This window comes from Sorex fumeus, unplaced genomic scaffold (assembly GCF_029834395.1).
Source record: "Sorex fumeus unplaced genomic scaffold, SorFum_2.1 ptg000063l, whole genome shotgun sequence".
Lineage (NCBI taxonomy): Eukaryota > Metazoa > Chordata > Mammalia > Eulipotyphla > Soricidae > Sorex > Sorex fumeus.
This window is the reverse complement of record NW_026606120.1, coordinates 58,593,615-58,613,100: the sequence shown is the minus strand read 5'-3', so window position 1 is coordinate 58,613,100 and position 19,486 is coordinate 58,593,615. Positions and strand designations below refer to the sequence as shown.

The 19,486-nt window shown below is 42.0% G+C and overlaps 1 protein-coding gene across 7 annotated transcripts in view; it reads right to left on the bottom strand.

Annotated features, from left to right (window-relative positions):
- The window catches only part of BCAS3 (BCAS3 microtubule associated cell migration factor), a 660,253-nt gene that overhangs the window by 577,867 nt on the left and 62,900 nt on the right, over nt 1-19,486 (bottom strand). For all 7 annotated transcript variants that reach the window (XM_056128182.1, XM_056128175.1, XM_056128179.1 and 4 more), the window contains exon 6: nt 11,219-11,300. In XM_056128182.1, coding sequence (XP_055984157.1) covers nt 11,219-11,300 — 82 coding nt within the window. The remainder of the gene's footprint in view (nt 1-11,218; nt 11,301-19,486) is intronic.

Below are 19,486 nucleotides of genomic sequence, written 5' to 3'. Positions count from 1 at the left end.
ACATATTTCAATGAACACACAATCATTTGGTTTCTGTAGTCCATGGCAGAAATTGGTAAAAGTGTTTCCCTGTAGTAATGAAACATAATCTACTTGGAGATAATGAGGCCTAAGTGATTAAGAGATGACATTAAAGTTAAATGACCAGGCCCATCGCCTATTAACTTTCTTTAAACCATTCACTTAACCTCTTTGCATTTTAAGTTCCCTTTCCTGGAAGAGAGTAATTGTGCCCCTGCAAAGAGTGGAAAAGTGGTGATAATGTATATAATCAACCTAAACTTATTTATTTATTTATTCTGCTTTTTGGGTCACACCCGGCAATGCTCAGGACTGACTCCTGGCTCTGCACTCAGGAATTACTCCTGGCGGTGCTCAGGGGACCATATGGGATGCTGGGAATCGAACCCAGGTCAGCCACGTGCAAGGCAAACACCTACCCACTGTGCTATTGCTCCAGCCCCCATCAACCTAAACTTTAATTTAAAAAATTTTAAGCATTATTATTCAATATATTTGTAATTTTTCCTCTTTCCAGTATGGCCTACTACAACGTTCATAAGAAAAGGCCCAAATTCAAGGTTCAAATAATAATAAACTGGGACTGGAACAATAGTACAGAGGGTAGGTTGCTTGCCTTGCATACTACCAACCTGACTTCAATCCCCAGCATTCCACATGGTACACCAAGCAGCGCGAGGAGTGATCCCTGAGTGCAGAGCCAGGAGAAAATCCTGAGCACCATCAGGTGTCCTGCACCCACCAACAACAACAACAAAAACAACAAAAAACTGAATACTAATAAACTAAGATTGATTGCTTCTATCAAGTTCTCAAATTCAACATATGACATCACCAAAAAGTACAACACTTCAAAATAATCTCCTCTCAAAACATAATTTCTCTACTTAAAATAAAAAAAGAAATTTAAGATGAAAAGGACATTGTCCATAGTTACAGCTTATCTAAATAACGGCCTGAGAAAAATTTATAAAATTCAAAACAAGGGGCTGAAGAGATTGTACAGCGGGTATGCAACCTGGGTTCAATACGGTCCCTCGAACCAGGAGTAATTCCTGAGTGCAATTCCAGGAGAAACCCTTAACACCACTGAGTATGGCCTCAAAACAAAACAATATACTGGGGCGGGGCTGGAGCGATAGCACAGCGGGTAGGGCGTTTGCCTTGCATGCAGCCAACATGGCCAACCCGGGTTCGATTCCCAGCATCCCATATGGTCCCCCGAGCACTGCCAGGAGTAATTCCTGAGTGCATGAGCCAGGAGTAACCCCTGAGCATCGCCGGGTGTGACCCAAAAAGCGAAAAAAAAATACAAAACAAAAATAGATTTCAAGCATTAAAGATCTCAGTAATAAAGACTAGGTGTTGGGGGGTAGGGTTAATGCTCTCCTCACTAAGTATTTTCCATGAAGCAATTATAGCAGAAAACATTATGGGATCCCTAAATCTCATAGTTCGGCCATTTAAAATGTCAATAAGCCTGCTTCCTCTTTCTAATATACTGGTGGTGATTGCAAACAAATGTCAGTTGGCCTACTTTTAAAAGGTAGTTAGTGTGTTAGTTTAAATAGTGTATGTGTGTGAATTATTTAACAATTAGAGATTAAATTTTTACAACAGGAAAAAAATGATATCAAGCCCTTCTAGAGGTTGCAATCACAATTTCTAAATGTGCATATAGCCGAATAAATCAAACAACCCCTCTTTGAATGTGATAAAAAAAAACCTTTAAGTTATTTGAAAACTTAAGTTATTTAAGTTATTTGAAACATGTAGTTGTACCTTAAGAAAAATAATGGTAACATTATCTAGAAAAATTTACCCCCCAAAATTAAGCGATGAGAACTATAAAGACAGTCCATATTCATTTTTAAGAAAATCATTAGCCATACATATTTTTTAAATACTAGGCTTTTTGGTTTGGGTTTTTTTTTTTCTGGGGGGGCAGGGTTAGCTAAGGAGGATGGGCCCACACTCAGTGGTGCTCAGGGCTTACTCCTGGCTCTGCACTGAGGGATCACTCCTAGCAGGCTCGGGGATCAAACACAGCCATCCTGTGTAAGGCAAGGGCCCTACACATTGTACTATCACTCTGGCTCCAAAATATCATTTGTTGGGGGCTGGAGAGATAGCACAGCAGGTAGGGCGTTTGCCTTGCATGCAACCAACATGGCCGATACAGGTTCGATTCCCAGCATCCCATATGGTCCCCCAAGCACCGCCAGGAGTGTCTCCTGAGTGAGCCAGGAGTAACACCTGAGCATCGCCGGGTGTGACCCAAAAAGAAAAAAAAAAATCATTTGTTTAAATCATAATGATGAGCAATTTTTCACTGCAACAGCAGTCGATTTCATCATTATCAGCTTCAGAAAATAATTTGTCATTTTTCTACAACAAGGAAAATGAGATTAAACTTTTTGATGTTTTGAGATGTGAAACTGTAATATTCTTTACCTAACATAAGAATGATAGTCGTACCTTTCCAAGAGATACTAATAATAAAATACTCTAAAATAAATTAGGCAAGTTGGTTACTGGGTGCTTCAGATGAAACCAGAAATTTGGTTCATAAGATATTTAGATATTTATGGAAAACATATCCTCAAAAAGTTCATCTATTCATAAAATAAGAAATAATGCATGCTGATAAACTGTTCAAGGATCGGGGGGAGGGGCAAGGTTAAGGGCGAGAGAGAGGCTCTAATGGCTAGAGCATACACAAGGGTCCCTGAGCACCAGAGTGAACCCCAATGCCTCCCCCAAAATTTGTTCAAGACAGAATTCAACTACCTGAAACATGGAATTAGTAAGGATAAAGAATAAAGTTGAAACTGCATTTCTCAAGAAATCTGGTTAACGAACATGATTGCCACTCAATGCCTCTTTTGAGTGGCAAAGCACTCAAAGCACCCAAAAGGAGAGCGAGAACAAAAAGGAATGCCCTGCCACAGGGGAAGGGTGGGATGGTGGGGTAGGGGAGTGGGTGGGGTGAGGGAAAGTGGGAGCATTTAAGGTGGGGAATAGGCACTGGTGGAGGAATGGGTACTTGATCATTGTATAAATAAAACCCAAGCACAAAAATTTGTAAGTCTACAACTGTACCTCATAGTGTTTCACTAACAAAACTTTAAAAAAAAAGAAATCTGGTTAAGCCTAAGGTGAAGAGTCAAAAACAATACCATATATTTGGATAGAAAGACAAGAAAGACAAGGAAAAAAGACAGACAGACAGACAGAAAGAAAGAGGAAGGAAGGAAGGAAGGAAGGAAGGAAGGAAGGAAGGAAGGGAGGGAGGGAGGGAGGGAGGGAGGGAGGGAGGGAGGGAGGGGAGAGGAGAGAGGGAGGGAACAAGGGAGGGAGGGAAGGAGGGAAAAGTATTTGATACAAAGCAAAATCCTAGTTTCTTCAGTAAAATAATGAATAAATCCATTTTAGGTTTCATCATATTCTACACATCATGTGGGAATAATACAAAAATTAGCAAATCACTTTGTGAGTCCAAAGAATTAAGTTACATGGGGAAAAGTCCACAGTAGAGGAAAATGTCTTCACAAAGCCTGTGAAATAACAGGGTAGATAAGAAATACTCAAGAAAATATAACAGAGGGGCTGAGGTAACCCCGGATCACAAGAGCCAGCAGCTAGGTCTTCCAGGTGCAGCTCCAGTGGCCCTGGGCACTGACGGTGACCACTGTGGTCTCCAGCGTCACATGGTCCAAGGAGCACTATAGCCTCGGGTCCTCGCACTAAACCATCAGGTCTAGAAGTCGCCCCAGACACCCTGAGCACTACTTAGCAGACACCCAACACAGCCCCCCACTCCAAAAAAATAAGAAAACAAAATAAGGAAGATATAACAGAAAAGGAATAAAAGAACTTTATTTAACCTTGATGGAGAGTCATGACTTAACGTTAGACAAGGGCTGTGGCCATGAGGCTCCAACACCTCCCGGAGGACACAGGAAACCCCAGCTCTGCAGGGCCCAAGCAGCACCACACACTTGAAACCCTGTGCTTAAACCACTCCCCGCCTGGCTGAGAATCACTGCAGGACCCCTCAACCACACGAGAACTGCTTGGGAGGCCCCCCAAACAATAAAAATTTAAAAATAAAATTAGACACAGGAAAGATGCTAAAGGTACTTAAATCTAAAATTGAATATCCTGAAACCCTGAAAGTTGACCAAATAACAATCACAAGACAAATGGCAAACTATATCTGAAGTAAACAAGGACACACATGCCAAAATATGAGTACTTTTACTCTGACTGGCACTCAATTACCAAAAAAAAAAAAAATGAAGCTGCTTCTTCTCTAATAGACAGAAGAAAAGGAAAAAAAAAACTGTAGGTGCTGGAGAGATAGCACAGCAGGTAGGGTGTTTGACTTGCACGTGGCTGACCCGGGTTCGTTTCCCAGCATCCCATGTGGTCCACCATGCACCACCAGGAGTAACTCTTGAGGGCATGAGCCAGGAGTAACCACTGTGCAATGCCGGGTGTGGTCCAAAAAGCAAAAAAAAAAAAAAAAAAAAAAACCTGTAATAGCCTTTACAGAATAAAACTTGGGGGAAAAAAGAATATTCATGAATAAGTATCAGTATAGTCATAGAAGAAATTTTTTAATATACAATTGAATTCTTTTTTGCGGGGGAGGTCACACCTGGCGATGCACAGGCGTTACTCCTGGCTCTGCACTCAGGAATTACTCCCGGCGGTGCTCAGGGGACCATATGGGATGCTGGGAATCGAACCCAGGTCGGCCATGTGCAAGGCAAACACCCTACCCGCTGTGCTATCTCTCCATCCCCGCATACTAGATTCTATATGTACAAATTCGGTGACCGAATAGTTCCCCTCTTAGAAGTATTTCTAATAAAATAATTTCTTGTAGGTATTTTGTCTTTATTTTTTTCACTCTATTACTATGGTACTAACTACATTTGGGCTGGAGCGATAGCACAGCGGTAAGGCGTTTGCCTTGCACGCAACCAACATGACCGACCCGAGTTTGATTCCTCTGCCCCCTCTGAGAGCCCGGCAAGCTACTGAGAGTATCTCGCCTGCACGACAGAGCCTGGCAAGCTCCCCGTGACGTATTCGATATGCCAAACACAGTAACAACAAGTCTAATAATGGAGACGTTACTGGGCCCGCTAGAGCAAATCGATGAACAATGGGAGGACCATGACCGTGAACTGTATTTAAATGTTAGTGAAATGGCGGGGGTATGGTGCCGCCAGCAGGTCAATCTGTACCAGTGAGGCGAGTGCATCAGCAGCCTGATGGCGCCTTCAGACTTCCAGATACCCCAAAATTGCTGCTGTGCCTTTGGCCAGACCCCAAAAACTTGGGGCAAAGTTTATCAAGAAAGTAAACGGCCAAAAGTTAGGTATGTGGGAAACACACCCACAAACCACCTCTGGTTCAGCTATATAATTGGAGGCATGGCCTCTCTGGTTCCTGATCAAACTGCTTAACGGCCATGATCCCAGAGACTCAGAAACAAATCTTGGAACCCAAAGGCTTTTGGCAGAAATGCGTCCGGTCCCTGCAGTAGGTTACCAGTGCTGGGCCAACCCAGGTGAGAATACGTTTCATGCCTTGGACTGTTCCCCCGGCGGCCCAGTGGCTGCCATCCTTCAGAGGCCACTGGACAGTCAGGTTTGGACCCCCAGTGACGAGACACGCAGGGCCTCACGGGATGGGGGTGGAGCCAGTCCTGTCCTCCCCGCCCCAACGAGACCCCAAGTCATCACCCACGAACGGCCTCTCTGGCTCCTGATCAAGCTGCTTAACGGCCATGATCCCAGAGACTCAGAAACAAATCTCAAAACCCAGTGGCTTTTGGCAGAAATGCATCCAGACCCCAAAGTATGTTACTGTCGCCGGGTCACCCCAGGAGAGAAAGGGTGTTGTCCCTCTGCCTGCTCCCCCTTGGCGGCTCGGTGGCCATCATCCTCCAGAGGCCACTGGACAGTCAGGTCTGGGCCTGCAGTGCTGAAACTTGTTGGGCCTCACGGGATGGGGTGGAGCGGGGCCTGTCCTCCCCACCCCAACGAGACCCCAAGTCATCGCCCACGAACGGCCTCTCTGGCTCCTGATCAAGCTGCTCAACGGCCATGATCCCAGAGAATCAGAAGCAAATCTTGGAACCCAGCAGGTTTTGTCAGAAATCCCTCCAGAGTTAAGTGTTAAAATTTCATAATTTCAAAATCACATAGCTCTACTGCAGCCACATGACATCATATCTTATTCATAACCAGCAACAGAACACAAATTTTCTACTGTTGCCTTCTCAGCAGATCTGAGTGTTGGGGTAAAATCTCAAATAATAATGGTGGGTCTGGTGTCAAAATATTGAATGTGATCAAAGTAGAGAGAGTAATGTGGAAATCATCTGTTCCACAGGCAGGGGGAGGGTGTGGGATGGGGGTATACTGGGGTTTTTGGTGGTGGAGAATGGGCACTGGTGAAGGTATGGGTGTTTCATTGTATGACGGAGACTTAGACCTGAAAGCTTTGTAACTGCTCTCACGGTGATTCAATAAATAAAATTATAAAAAATGAAAAAAAAATAAATGTTAGTGAAATGTGTATTCCTGGAATATCTCTTCCATGCTTCTGACAGATCAATTTTTTTATAATTCACTGGAATAAACTTGCTAAGATTTTTAGGTATATTACACCAAGAAGCATATGCTTCTGATGTATAAATCTCTTATAAGTCACTAGAATTTATGTGCTAAAATTTGTATGTAACTTACACCAGAAGCAAAAAAAAAATAAAATTTCAAGTAAAATTTTAAAATAATGAAAAATAATCAAGGGACAGCTCAGAGAACTGGAAAGCATGCTTTGCATATGGGAGGATTAGGTACAATCCCTGTCACCACCTCATCTTGTCACTATTTCATCTCCTGAGCACTGCTCAAAAAAAAAGAGAAAAGGGCCGGAGAGACAGTATAGCAGTTAGGGCAGTTGCCTTGTATGTGGCTGACCAGGGCTCAATCCCCAGAATTCTGTATGGTTCTCTGGGCACTGACACAAGTTCCTAAGCACGGAACCAGGAGTAACCACTGAGCATTGCTGGGTATGACTCAAAAACAGAGAGGGAAGAAAGACAGACAGACAGACAGACAGAGACAGAGAAAGAAATGAGAATAATAAAAGAGGGGAGAGATAGTGTTGAGAATTAAAAAGTGAGGATAAGAAAAAAATTGAAAAAATATTATTCAACAGAAGAGCTGACAATGCATCTGAAACAATACCCCCCAAAAAAGAACAATCTGTGCCAGGGTGAGAGAGATAGTACAGCAAGTAAAGTGATTGTTTTATGTGCAAAATCTCCAGATGGATCCCCAGCAACCCATATCCCATATCCCTTAGCACCGCCAGGACTGATCACTGAGCACAGAGCCAGGAGGAAGCCACAAGCTCAGCTGGGTGTAACCAAAAACTTTTAATAAGTAAAAAAAAAAAAAAAAAATTAAAATCTCTAACAAACCCTTTTCTAAAGTTAGTAAAAGGACTTACCCTACCAAAATGAGAACACACACACCAAAAAAAGTGGTTATCAACTTTCCACCAAAAATTTTATGTAATGCTGCATATAAATCCCATAAATTAATCAAGTATTCCCCAAGCACTATAAACCCTCATCACGGAAACAGAAGCAACCCCCAAGAATCAACAGGTATGGCCCAACCCATTCTACTCTTACCACCCCAAAAAAAGAAAAAATATCTATCACAGGCCTATTATGGAATTTAGAGATAGTATGTATATAGTGTTTGGCATATAAAAGTTGATACATAAAAATATATCTTTACTTAACCAAATACAAAAAAAGCTAACAACCCTCATAATCTTTTCAGGTTAGAAGAAATATGCTGTGCTCAGGAACCAAACTGGGATCAGCTGCCACAAAGCAAGTGCCTCACCCCTTTACTCTCTATTCAGGCCCCAAATCTCATACTTCTGAAAACAAGTATATTATTGGAGCATGCAAAAAATTCTTTTGTGGGAGAGTATGTACTCATAGGCCTGAAGGGCACTTTCAGGGATGGGAAACACTAGGCAGCAGTTCAGTTCCCTGTAGCACTGTTGCACTGTCCTCCCCTTGTTCATCAGTTTGCTCAAGCGGGCCCAGTAACGTCTCCATCGTGAGATTTGTGGTTACTGTGTTTGGCATATTGAATACATCACAGGTAGCTTGCCAGGCTTTGCCATGTGGGCGAGATACTCTCGGTAGCTTGCTGGGCTCTCCAAGAGAGGTGGAGGAATTGAACCTGGCTCACCGGCTGGCTGCAAAACGCCCTACCGCTGTGCTACTGCTGGAGCGATAGCACAGCGGGTAGGGCGTTCACCTTACAAGCGGCCAACATGGTCGACCTGAGTTCGATTCCTCCGCCCCTCTCGGGGAGCCCGGCAAGCTACCGAGAGTACTGGATATGCCAGACACAGTAACAGTAACTGCTCCATAAAAGACTTTTTTAAAAACCCGTACCTCAAGAACCCTATTCACTTTTGATTTAAAAATCAAACTTTGTTCATAGTATCATTCCTTTACCACCATTTCTTAAGATGGTCAGAAATGGATACTGAAAGAAGTCAACTCATGGGGCTGGAACAATAACACAGCACGGAGGGCGCTTGCCTTGCATGGGGCCGACCCGGGTTTGATTCCCAGCATCCCATATGGTCCCCCGAGCACCACCAGGAGTAACTCCTGAGTACAGAACCAGGAGTAACCCCTGTGCACTGCCGGGTGTGACCCAAAAAGCAAAAAAAAAAAAAAAAAAAAAAAGAAAAAGAAAAAGAAAAGTCAACTCAAACTCCTCAAAAATAAAAAAAAAGAAGTTCCCTATAGCGCCGAAATTAACTGAGCTTCCAGGGATGCACTCAAAGATGCTCAGAAAAAATATCAGTAGCATGTACGTACCTTAACCTATGTCCATGCTTACTCACCCGCCTGCCCTCCCTCCCTCTCTCTCCTTGCCCTTTCATAGCTTCTTACTCTTCAAAAGTATTTCTGCACAAAGTGAAAGTTGAACATTAACAACTGGCATAAACAAGAGAGCTTTATAAATAAAATGATGGGATAAAAACCCAGTCCTGTGACTTAGAGGCAGAAGAAACAAACACAGCAGAGTCAGAGAGAGAGAGACAGACAGACAGAGACAGAGAAATTCTAGAATGAGAGAGAGAGAGAGCATTTGTGTGTGTGCTGGACGGAGGGGGGCTATACCCAGCAGTGCTCAGGATTACTACTGACTATGCACTTAGGGATCACTCCTGGTAGTGCAGGGGACCTTATGGGCTTATCAAACTCGGTTCAGCCATGTGGGTGCCAGCTCCCACCCAACCCATTATACCATCTATGCGGCCCCTGAGTAATAAAATTTTTGATTCCAATCCTCCAAAGGATTTTAGCTGGCTACTACAAAAAAAAATTTTTTAAAAAAAGGCCTTTTTTTTTTTTTTAATTAGTGAAACACCATGAGGTATAGTTGTAGACTTACAAACTTTCGTGCTTGGGTTTCAGTTATACAATGATCGAACACTCATCCCTCTACCAGTGCCCATTCTCCACCACCAATGATCCAGTAGCCCTCCCATCCCCCAACCCCATCTCCTCACCCCACCCCACCTCTGTGTAGGGCACTCCCTTTTACTCTTTTCAATAAAGGCCTTCTTTATTAAATGAATTCATGAGAACAAAAACACAACAGAAAACAAAGAGTAAGAGATACTACAGAGACCCAAAAAGAGAGAGCTGAAATCTACACAACAGTTAGTTCATTAACAAGGACAAAAATCTCCACACAACTGCAGAATCCTGCTGTCTTATTACTTTCAATTCTCCCCACTTGAATTAAGTAGATTTAATCACTAAACTAATCCCTAACATTACTTATGCTGAGTTCATGAAGCACATTCTAGTATGTTTTAATATCACTCTCAACAATTCTGAGAATTAACTGCTAATATTCGCTAACTTCTGGATAAACTTCAAAAATATAGTCAAATAGCTTTTTTTTTTCTTTGCTTTTTGGGTCACACCCAGCGATGCACAGGGGTTACTCATGGCTTATGCAAAAGGAATTACTCCTGGCGGTGCTTGGGGGACCATATGGGAAGCTGGAAATCGAACCCGGTCAGCCTCATGCAAAGCAAATGCCCTACCCACTGTACTATCACTCCAGCCCCAAAACTAATAGCTTTTTAAAATCCTCTTTATGAAGATTTTAAATGTTGCAAACAAGATTAGTACGACTACATTTTTAGTGTACATGCAAAACACTAATTAATTGAATGCAAACAATTAGCAAACCCAATTTTTTGAAAGCTTGGATCGTTAATTAGCAGATTTGATTTGCACATTTTAAAAAAAAATTTAAAAAATAACTATAAATCCTGTATGCTATTTAAGGATAGGGAAATGGAGTCAGGGGCTGGGATGCATGCTTTGCAAGTGGATTACCCAGGTTGAATCTCCAGCAGCACTAGATTCCCAGCACCACTGGGAATGGCTCCCAATCGCCACACCGTGAGCAGCCCCCAACACCATAAGGTGTGGCCAAAAAGAAAAAGGAAAAAGAAAGTCATACAACACTTAAACATGACAGTAAGACGTACTTGCTATTACAGCAGTGATCCAAGATCAAAAGCTCAAAGCCACACTACTGACAAAGCTGAAAACGCAGACATTCGACTCATCTGCAATCAAGATAGTAGTGAAAACCAAGCCCTCAAGACAGTGAGTTTAACTGAGAAATGAGCAAAGACAGGCAAACAACAGAGACTTGGGGGAATCTCGGCGAAGAAAGCTTGCCAGAAACGTAACAAAAGGGGCACAGTCAGCAAGGAAGGGATCTGGGAAGAGTGATGCCATGCAAACCGAAAGAGAACAGGGCTTCAAGATAGAGCGGGTCGAGTCGCGGGCTAAAGCGAGATCAAAGCAAATGAAGATAAATCAAAAGCACAGGAGACCGTGAATGGCCACATTGAATTGGTTAAGATTACCTATTTCCATCTTAACCGCCAGAACTCAGAGTTTATCTGGCACAGGGAAAAAGGAGAGAATGGACACTTGGGAGAAAACAGATTTTAGTTATCGTTCTTTCTCACTGCAGTTCAAGACTAATAAAGGAGAGACTGAAGGATTTGATTCTTCTTACGGGGCTGCACTCACCAAACTGTGGAGCAGGCAAGATTCGAGCCGCTCGAATTGGGCCATGTCGAACAGAAAAGAGCTCCTGTGCTTCCCCACTGATCTGCATGAGAAGACATGAAAAATTTCAGTAAACAGACGTGCGGGTCAGAAGAGTACTCTACAAAAACAAGATCTCCTAAGTGTTAGCATAATATATTTTCTGAAATGTAATATAAGCACACACACTCATGATGGTCATCTACCATCAATATATCATATACTACAGGCATGTCTTAAATATTCATAAATATTTGTATATATTTCAAATAAAGTCTTAAAAACATATTTAACCTGAATAGGGAAGAAATGCTCCTGCATGTCTGCCTCCCACTTCAGAGCAAAGCAGTGATATTTTAATTGGAACTCAGTTTTCCACGAAAGAAAAAGTTAATTTTCTTAATATCCTAAAAAGTTGAATGTTTATGAAATTTACATACAAGTGGTACAATATGGAAAGTATCATGCTAAGCGAAATGAGTCAGAAAGAGAGGGATAGACATAGAAAGATTGCATTCATCTGGGGGATATAAAGTAACAAAGTATGAGATTAATACCCAAGAATAGCTGAGATCTGCACCAGGACGATTACTCCATAACTTAGAGGCCAGCGGGTATCCTAGAGGAAAGGGCAGTTCAGATAGAGAAGGGAGCACCAAATAAAGGATGTTTGGAGGATCCTCCCAGGAGGGGAGATGCATGTCGAAAGTAGACTATGGACTGAACATGTTTGCCACTCAATGCCTCTTTTGCAGACCACAACACCCAAAAGGAGAGAGAGAACACAGGGGATTGCCCTGCCACAGAAACAGGGGGGATGGGGGGATGGGGGTGGGAGGGATATTATCCATGGTGGTGGAAAATGGGCACTGGTGGAGGGATGGGTATCTGATCATTGTATAATTGAAACCAAAGCACAAAAAATTGTAAATCTACAACTGTAAAAAAAAATAAAATAAAATAAAATAAAATAAAGGGGAAAAAAAAAGTTGAATGTTTAGAAGCATGCTGAAAGTAGACTATAGACCAAACATGATTTCCACTCAATGCCTCTCTTGCAAACCAGGACCCAAAAGGAGAGAGAGAGAGAGAGAGAGAGAGAGAGAGAGAGAGAGAGAGAGAGAGAGAGAGAGAACAAAAGGGAATGCCCTGCCACAGAGGTGGCGTGGGATGGAGGGGATGGGGGGTGGGAGGGATGATGGGACCCATGGTGGTAGAGGATGGGCACTGGTGGAGGGATGGGTACTCGATCATTGTGTAACTGAAACCCAAGCACAAAACTTTGTAAGTCTATAACTGTACCTCATGGTGTTTCACTAATAAATAAATAAATAATTTTTTTTAAAAAAAGCTGAAATTTGTAGTAACTCTTACAAGCAAGTTGTAAATGAAAAAAAGCAAAAAATATTGGTCAGAACACTGAAGTGGAATGTGACACCAGTTATGGCTTTGGAACCAATAAGCAGTTAACCATCTTTAAAAAAAAAAAAAAAAGGAGGTGGGGAGTGGGGGCTGGAGTTATAGCGCAGCAGGTAGGGCATTTGCCTTGCACGTGGCCAACTTGGGCTCAATTCCCAGCATCCCATACGGTCCCCTGAGTGCACAGCCAGGAGTAACCCATAAGCATCGCTGGGTGTGACCCAAAAAGAAAAAAATTTTTCAGGGAGAAAAAACTTCGCCTTAGTGTCAGAGAAACAGTACAGCAGGCAGGGTACTTGCCTTGTATATGCTTGACCAGGGCTTGACTGCTGGCACCATATAAAGTCTCCTGGGTACCACCAGGAGTGATCCCTGAGCACAAGGCCAGGATTAAGTCCTTAGCACAGCCAGGAGTGGCCCTGAAACAAAAACCCATTTAGGGGCTAGAGAGGTAGTATAGAGGTTAAGGCATCTGCCTGGCAAGCACCTGACCCAGCTCAAGTCCCAGCATCATATATGGTCTACTGAACACCAACAAAAGTGACCCAGGCCTGGAGCACTGGGTGTATGGCCTCAAAACCAAAAAAAAATAAATAAATAATCTCTATAAAACTTTTTTCTAAATACATTTAGATTATAATACGCATAAATTAGAACTAGGAACTGAGGGCGCTAGGGGAAGGCAAAGATGAGAAAGGGATGAAGAGATAATGATGAAGGGATCATGAAGCACTGGGAGGGACCAGGTCAGCAGCTCTGCAATGGAAAAACAACAACTACAGTATACTAGGATAACTCAAGAACAATACATTTTGTAACTCTGTAAGATTAAGCTATACCACGTGATGCCTTGATACACGTAAAAGGAGAAATGATTACTGCCATCAGTACCCTTGTTTCAGAATGAGGGCAAATGAAATATACTCTCTGCATTCTTCAGTGTGTTCAATAAACTCTTTTTAAAGGTAGTCACCATCCCTGAACAATGATTCTTTAAACTTGACTTAGCCTACAAAAAATATAACTTGGTGCCCTTAAATAAACATCTCCCCATTCTCCTTTATGCCCACCCCTCCTCCATGCCTGGATTCTTCTGCATTCAGAAACTGAGGCCGTACAGCTGCCAAACATCCTTGAGTATATTTTATTTCAATTTCCTATTAATAAAATAATGCAAGTTTTTTGAGATGTCCTCACTTTTATAATACACACTGATTACACACTATACGGATCTCCATTTGTTTTGAGTCCTATCAGATTTATTCCTTATTTATAATATTCTATTAGACCAAAGATAAAGGGGTATGCTAAGATGCGCATGTGTGACAACAAATGCTATTCAAAATTAGGTATTCAAGAGAATGGTTTGCTGCTAATTAAGATAATAAAAAATATTAAATTAGAATTAGTTAAGAGGTTTTCCAGACCTTGAAGTGATTATGTAGTTCTCAGTACATCTTGATAATTGTCAAGTTTTAACAAAATAAGTAATATCATAGAAAATGGCAAACATAAAAACTATAAATATCCAAGAAAAAAATATCTCCAGTGTACAAATCCAATACACACAGATGAAATCATGAGAAACATTCAATAGTGGAAACATGCTGATGGTATTTTTAAAGAGGCTTGCCAAATAAGCATTTTAAAAATCAACAGTACAAATATTATAAAAGGTTTATAAATCTTCCACTGTTAAACCATAAATCAGCAGAGCTGCCTTTTAGATTAACTACTTTTTAATATTTTCAGCTTCTTTCATAGGAATTTAAGTGCATCAAACTATAAATATTTTCATTTAAGTGTTAAATCATGCTAATGCCTTAAAGAGACATCATATCCATTTTATGTGAATGGACTATGCATTAAGCTACTGTGCTGTACCTCCCCAGGAGGGAAAAGGTGTCTGTCTCTTCCACCATCCCCCCCCCACCCCCAGCAGCACGGTGGCCGCCGCCTCAGAGCTTATTGGACAGCCAGGTACGAGCCGGCAGTGATGGGGCAACTGCAGCCTCATGGGATGGGGGGTGGTACCTGCACATTCTTCCCGCCCCACCGAGGCCATGAGTTGCCCCCCACAAGCGGCTTTCCACATGGCCATAGACCCAGAGGCACACAAACCAATCTCAAATCTATGCAGCTTTTGGCAGAAATCCCTCCAGACTTAATTAGTAAAATATCAGAAACCCAAAATTGCAGATGCTATCGTAGCCATCGTAGCCACGCGATATCATGTGGTCTCCATAACCAGTAATAGAAAACAAATTATTTCATTATGCCTTTTCAGCAGGTCTGATTGTTGGGGTATAATTCCAAATAATGATGGCGCATCTTTTGTCGAAATAATGAATGTAATCAAAGTAGAGAGAGAGTTAAGAGGAAATCATCTGCCTCGCAGGCATGGGGAGGGGTGGGATGGTGGTATATTGGGGTTCTTGGTTATGGAAAATATGCATTGGTGAAGGGATGGGTGTTTAACTATTGTATAACTGAGACTAAACTGCTTTGTAACTATTCTCATGGTGAGTCAATAAATAAATTTTAAAAAAAAGAGACATATCCATTTTACTTGTAAAAAATTAAGACAATTTATTTACTGACTGCAGCAGCAAATAAGAACACCACCTACCACCAATTAAACATACAAAAGCCCAGAAGAGTAACAAATTGCATTAATTTACCAATTTACTTTCTCTACAAATTCTTTTGAAAAATTATTGGTCTTGGGGGAGCCACACTGGGCAATGCTCAGGACAGTAGGGGAAGTGTTCAGGAATCACTACTGGCAGTGTTCTGGCTACCAAATATGGTGCCGGGGATTGAACCAAGTACCTTAACTCCTATACTGTCTCTCAGGTTCAGATAGATAAAAAAAATAAAGTCTAAACTGATAACGTCTTAATGGATCATTTGTTCAATGTCCCACCTAATGAAATCAAACACATACTCTAAAATTTTTTGTTGCATATCTTGGGATGAGATATGCAATTTGCACATTATGCAATAGTATAGTCAGTCGGGCATTTGGCTTTGCATGTGGCCAGGTTCAATCCCTGGCACCCCTGATGGTCCCCAAACCTGCCAGGAGTGATACCTTAGTGGAGAACCAGGAGTAAGCCCTAAGCACCACCACATGTGGCCCAAAATACTGTCACTGTCACTGCCCTCCCGTTGTTCATCAATTTGCTCGAGTGGGCCCAGTAACATCTTCATCGTGAGACCTGTTGTTACTGTGTTTGGCATATCGAATACATCACGGGTAGCTTGCCAGGCTTTGCCATGCGGGCGAGATACTCTCGGTAGCTTGCCGAGCTCTCCGAGAGGGGTGGAGGAATCGAACTCAAGTTGACCATGTCAGCCGCATGCAAGGCAAACGCCCTACAGCTGTGCTATCGCTGCAGCCCGCCCAAAATACAACAAATTAAAATTTAAAAAAATAAATAAAATTGCGTATCTTGCTCCAGATGTAATGAGGCCCTAGGTTTGATTCCCAGCAGCCACATATAAAAATTGCTAGCATAAAAGCCAACTAAACTCAACAAACTAAAAACAGTAACACTGAAGGCTCAATTAGCAACAAACAGCTTAGTAAATCCTTGGACTAGGACTTAACAACCCTCTGGTGAGATATAACAATTTGCACATATTTTCTTTCACTTAAGTATTTTTTATAATTCCTTTAGTCATTTAGTTGCAACAAGCAACATGTAATAAATTATGTGTGCCTGCTAAGAGGGTCAGGCTTGGAGGATGGTGTGGAAAGTGGGGATAGTGTAAGTTTTTTATTTATGAGCCATACCCAATGATGTGCTGGAGCGATAGCACAGCGGGTAGGGCGTTTGCCTTGCATGCAGCCAACATGGCCGACCCGAGTTCGATTCCTCCGCCCCTCTCGGAGAGCCCAGCAAGCTACTGAGAGTATCTCGCCCGCACGGCAAAGCCTGGCAAGCTACCCGTGACATATTCCATATGCCAAACACAGTAACAACAAAGTCTCACGATGGAGACGTTACTGGGCCCGCTCGAGAAAATTGATGAACAACGGGAGGACCGTGACCCAATGGTGCTCAGGGGGCCTTCCTAACTGTGCTCAGAAGTAAGCCCTCGACAATGCTCAGGAAATCATATGTGGTGCTGGGAATCAAACCGGGTTCAGCGGCATGCAGGAAAAGCAACTCACCTCCTGTACTTTCTCTCCAGTTCCTTTCTTTTTGTTTTGTGGTTGGTGCTGTTATTTTCATACAGTGCTGGGACTCAAACCCAGGGCCATACATGGCATGTATAATGTAACTGTTATACCACTAAGCTATATTCCTGGACCTAATCACACTTTAATAAAAGTTCAAGTATATTATACATGCATTACTGGCTATGTCCTTTATTGCTGTCAAATAACCTAATTCTGAAAATTTGTTGGGCAATGAATTAAGTAATATTCTCCATACACCTCCTACTATTAACAAAGAAATGAAAAATAAATTATAAAACAAAACTTCAGTTAGCATTGAAATTGTAATCCAGGGTAATGAAAAACACTTCTCACTATCTATAACCAATACAGAGTGCCCAAATGCAACAAATACAAGTATCTGCTTATAACAAATCATAGTATTCTGGCAAAATCTATTGCTTTGTATTATTATTTTCCTATTATCCAATCTTTGGTTCTATCGAAATTGCTTCAAGCTTGAAAAGAAAAAAAAAAATCAAGCCACATTTAATTGACCTGCTGTACTAAATTATATCAAATAAAAGAAAAAAAGCAAAACTGTCTGAGCATACTGACAATATGATAAATGCTTGCTATCACTCTATTTCATTCACAAGAGCAAACATTTTGAAATCTGACCACTCTCTTCAGCACACACACTTCCCAAACAACCTGGACTGCCTTATTCTATTCTAAACTTCCATTCTAAATCCCTCTTTACATCTACAGGAACAGGTAAGAAAAAACACTGGGACTGATTACAAAATACATCCTCACATTCACATGCACATGCCTTCAATACTGCTAAGTTAGGGTCCCAGAGTCTTTGTTTAATAACATAAGAGAGGGGAGACATTATGTCACTATAAATATTTATGAAGAGGTAAAATCAAGATTGTTACAAACACAGTCTAACATGACCTAGGTGAGTTGCAAATGTCAAACTTCCTAGAGAATGCCACAAATAGTCTTTGCACAGTACACAACGGAATATGATTTCAGAACAGAAATAGAGCTGACAGTGTACACAAGGGTGTGGGAAAGAACATTGCAGAAAGGACAAGTGAATGGGTGTGACCATACAGGTTCTGCTTTGGCTGTCGTTCTGACTGCCTCTTGTGATTGTACACAGCATATTCACTGAAAAAGATGAGTGTTAAATTGACAGGGGTGGGGACGTGGGGAGGGAATTTAAGCCTTTCTAAGTTATTTTTGTTCTTAAATAGAGCTAATTAAAATGGCAAAGAATCTCCCTCCGAGAAGGATTTTACAGATCCTGAAAAGAATTACCAGGAGTGTGGATTCACTTTTAAACCAACAATAATAAATACAAGCAGAGAACTCCAAGGAAGGAGTCTACTGAGCAGGGTTCCAAGTTCTTGGCAACTGCAGTAAGCTGGAGAATGGAGCAAGCGGGGAGGAAGCCTCTCCAATGGCTCCTCATGGGGCTCTGCCTTTGTTCTTGCTGGCATTTTAATTTCTGATGACAGACTTTTGTTGTTTGGAGCATAAACCGGACGTACCAGTTTGGAGGCACAATAATGAGAACAAAGAATGATTTGTTCACACTGTAGGGAAAAAATCTTTTCCAACCATAGAAAATAGCTTTCGCATGGTGAAAATATGCAAATTACATACCAAACCAGAGAGAGAGAGATGGGGGGAGGAGTAGAAGCTTAGAATCTCACAACTCAATCTGAGGCTAAAGGAAATTATAGCAGCTGAGACAATCATTCATACACACACACACACACACACACACACACACACAGAGGTGGGGGAAAGAGAGACAGAGAGACAGAGAGAGAGAAAGGAGGGAGAGAGAGAAGGAGGGAGGGAGAGAGAGAGAGAAAGAGAGAGAAGGCTAGGGAAATTGTGAGGGAGGTCTCTGCAAAAGGCCATCCTAGTCTTCAGAACCAAACCTGTTTCTTAAATCCTGCTGACACTCCAAAGGTTTCTAACTATAAAATAGAAATTTCAACCAAGTACCACAAACCATGAGATTGTTCTACAGTAACACTGAATTAGGGGAGAGTCAACATGGACACCCACAAAGTGACACTGGTCCAAAGGAGGACTGTAGGTCTGCAACTGGTTTTTAGCAACCTTTCTAGCAACCATTCCCAGAAATGTGGAGATATCAGGCTGATTGAAGACTCAGAGTCTAAAACTCCTGCCTTGCAAGTATGCACATGTGAATTAAATACCCAGGGTCAACTGCATGCGCCCAGCATGGCAGCTTTACTACCTGTGCCTGGTAGCTATGCTGCCTGTGATCCCCAGTAGTGGGAAAAAAAAAAAAAAAAAAAAAACCTCTGGCCACACTACCGTTGAATGCATGTAAGCACTGAGACAAAAGAGGGCCCAGTCCCAGCAAGCAAACACCACAATTAAAACATCTCACTCCAGCAAGCATGGACGCATCACAACCCAATGTGCCATTACTTCCAACCATGTGTATGTGACCCCCCCCCCAGTTCTCAGTGCAAAAAGTTCATTTTTAAATATATGTAAGAGACAATGAAATAATACAGGCCCAGGAATGCAGCACCAATGGCAAAGCATCTGCCTCACACGTTAGAACTCAGGCTCAATCCTCATCACCGAAAACAAAATCATAA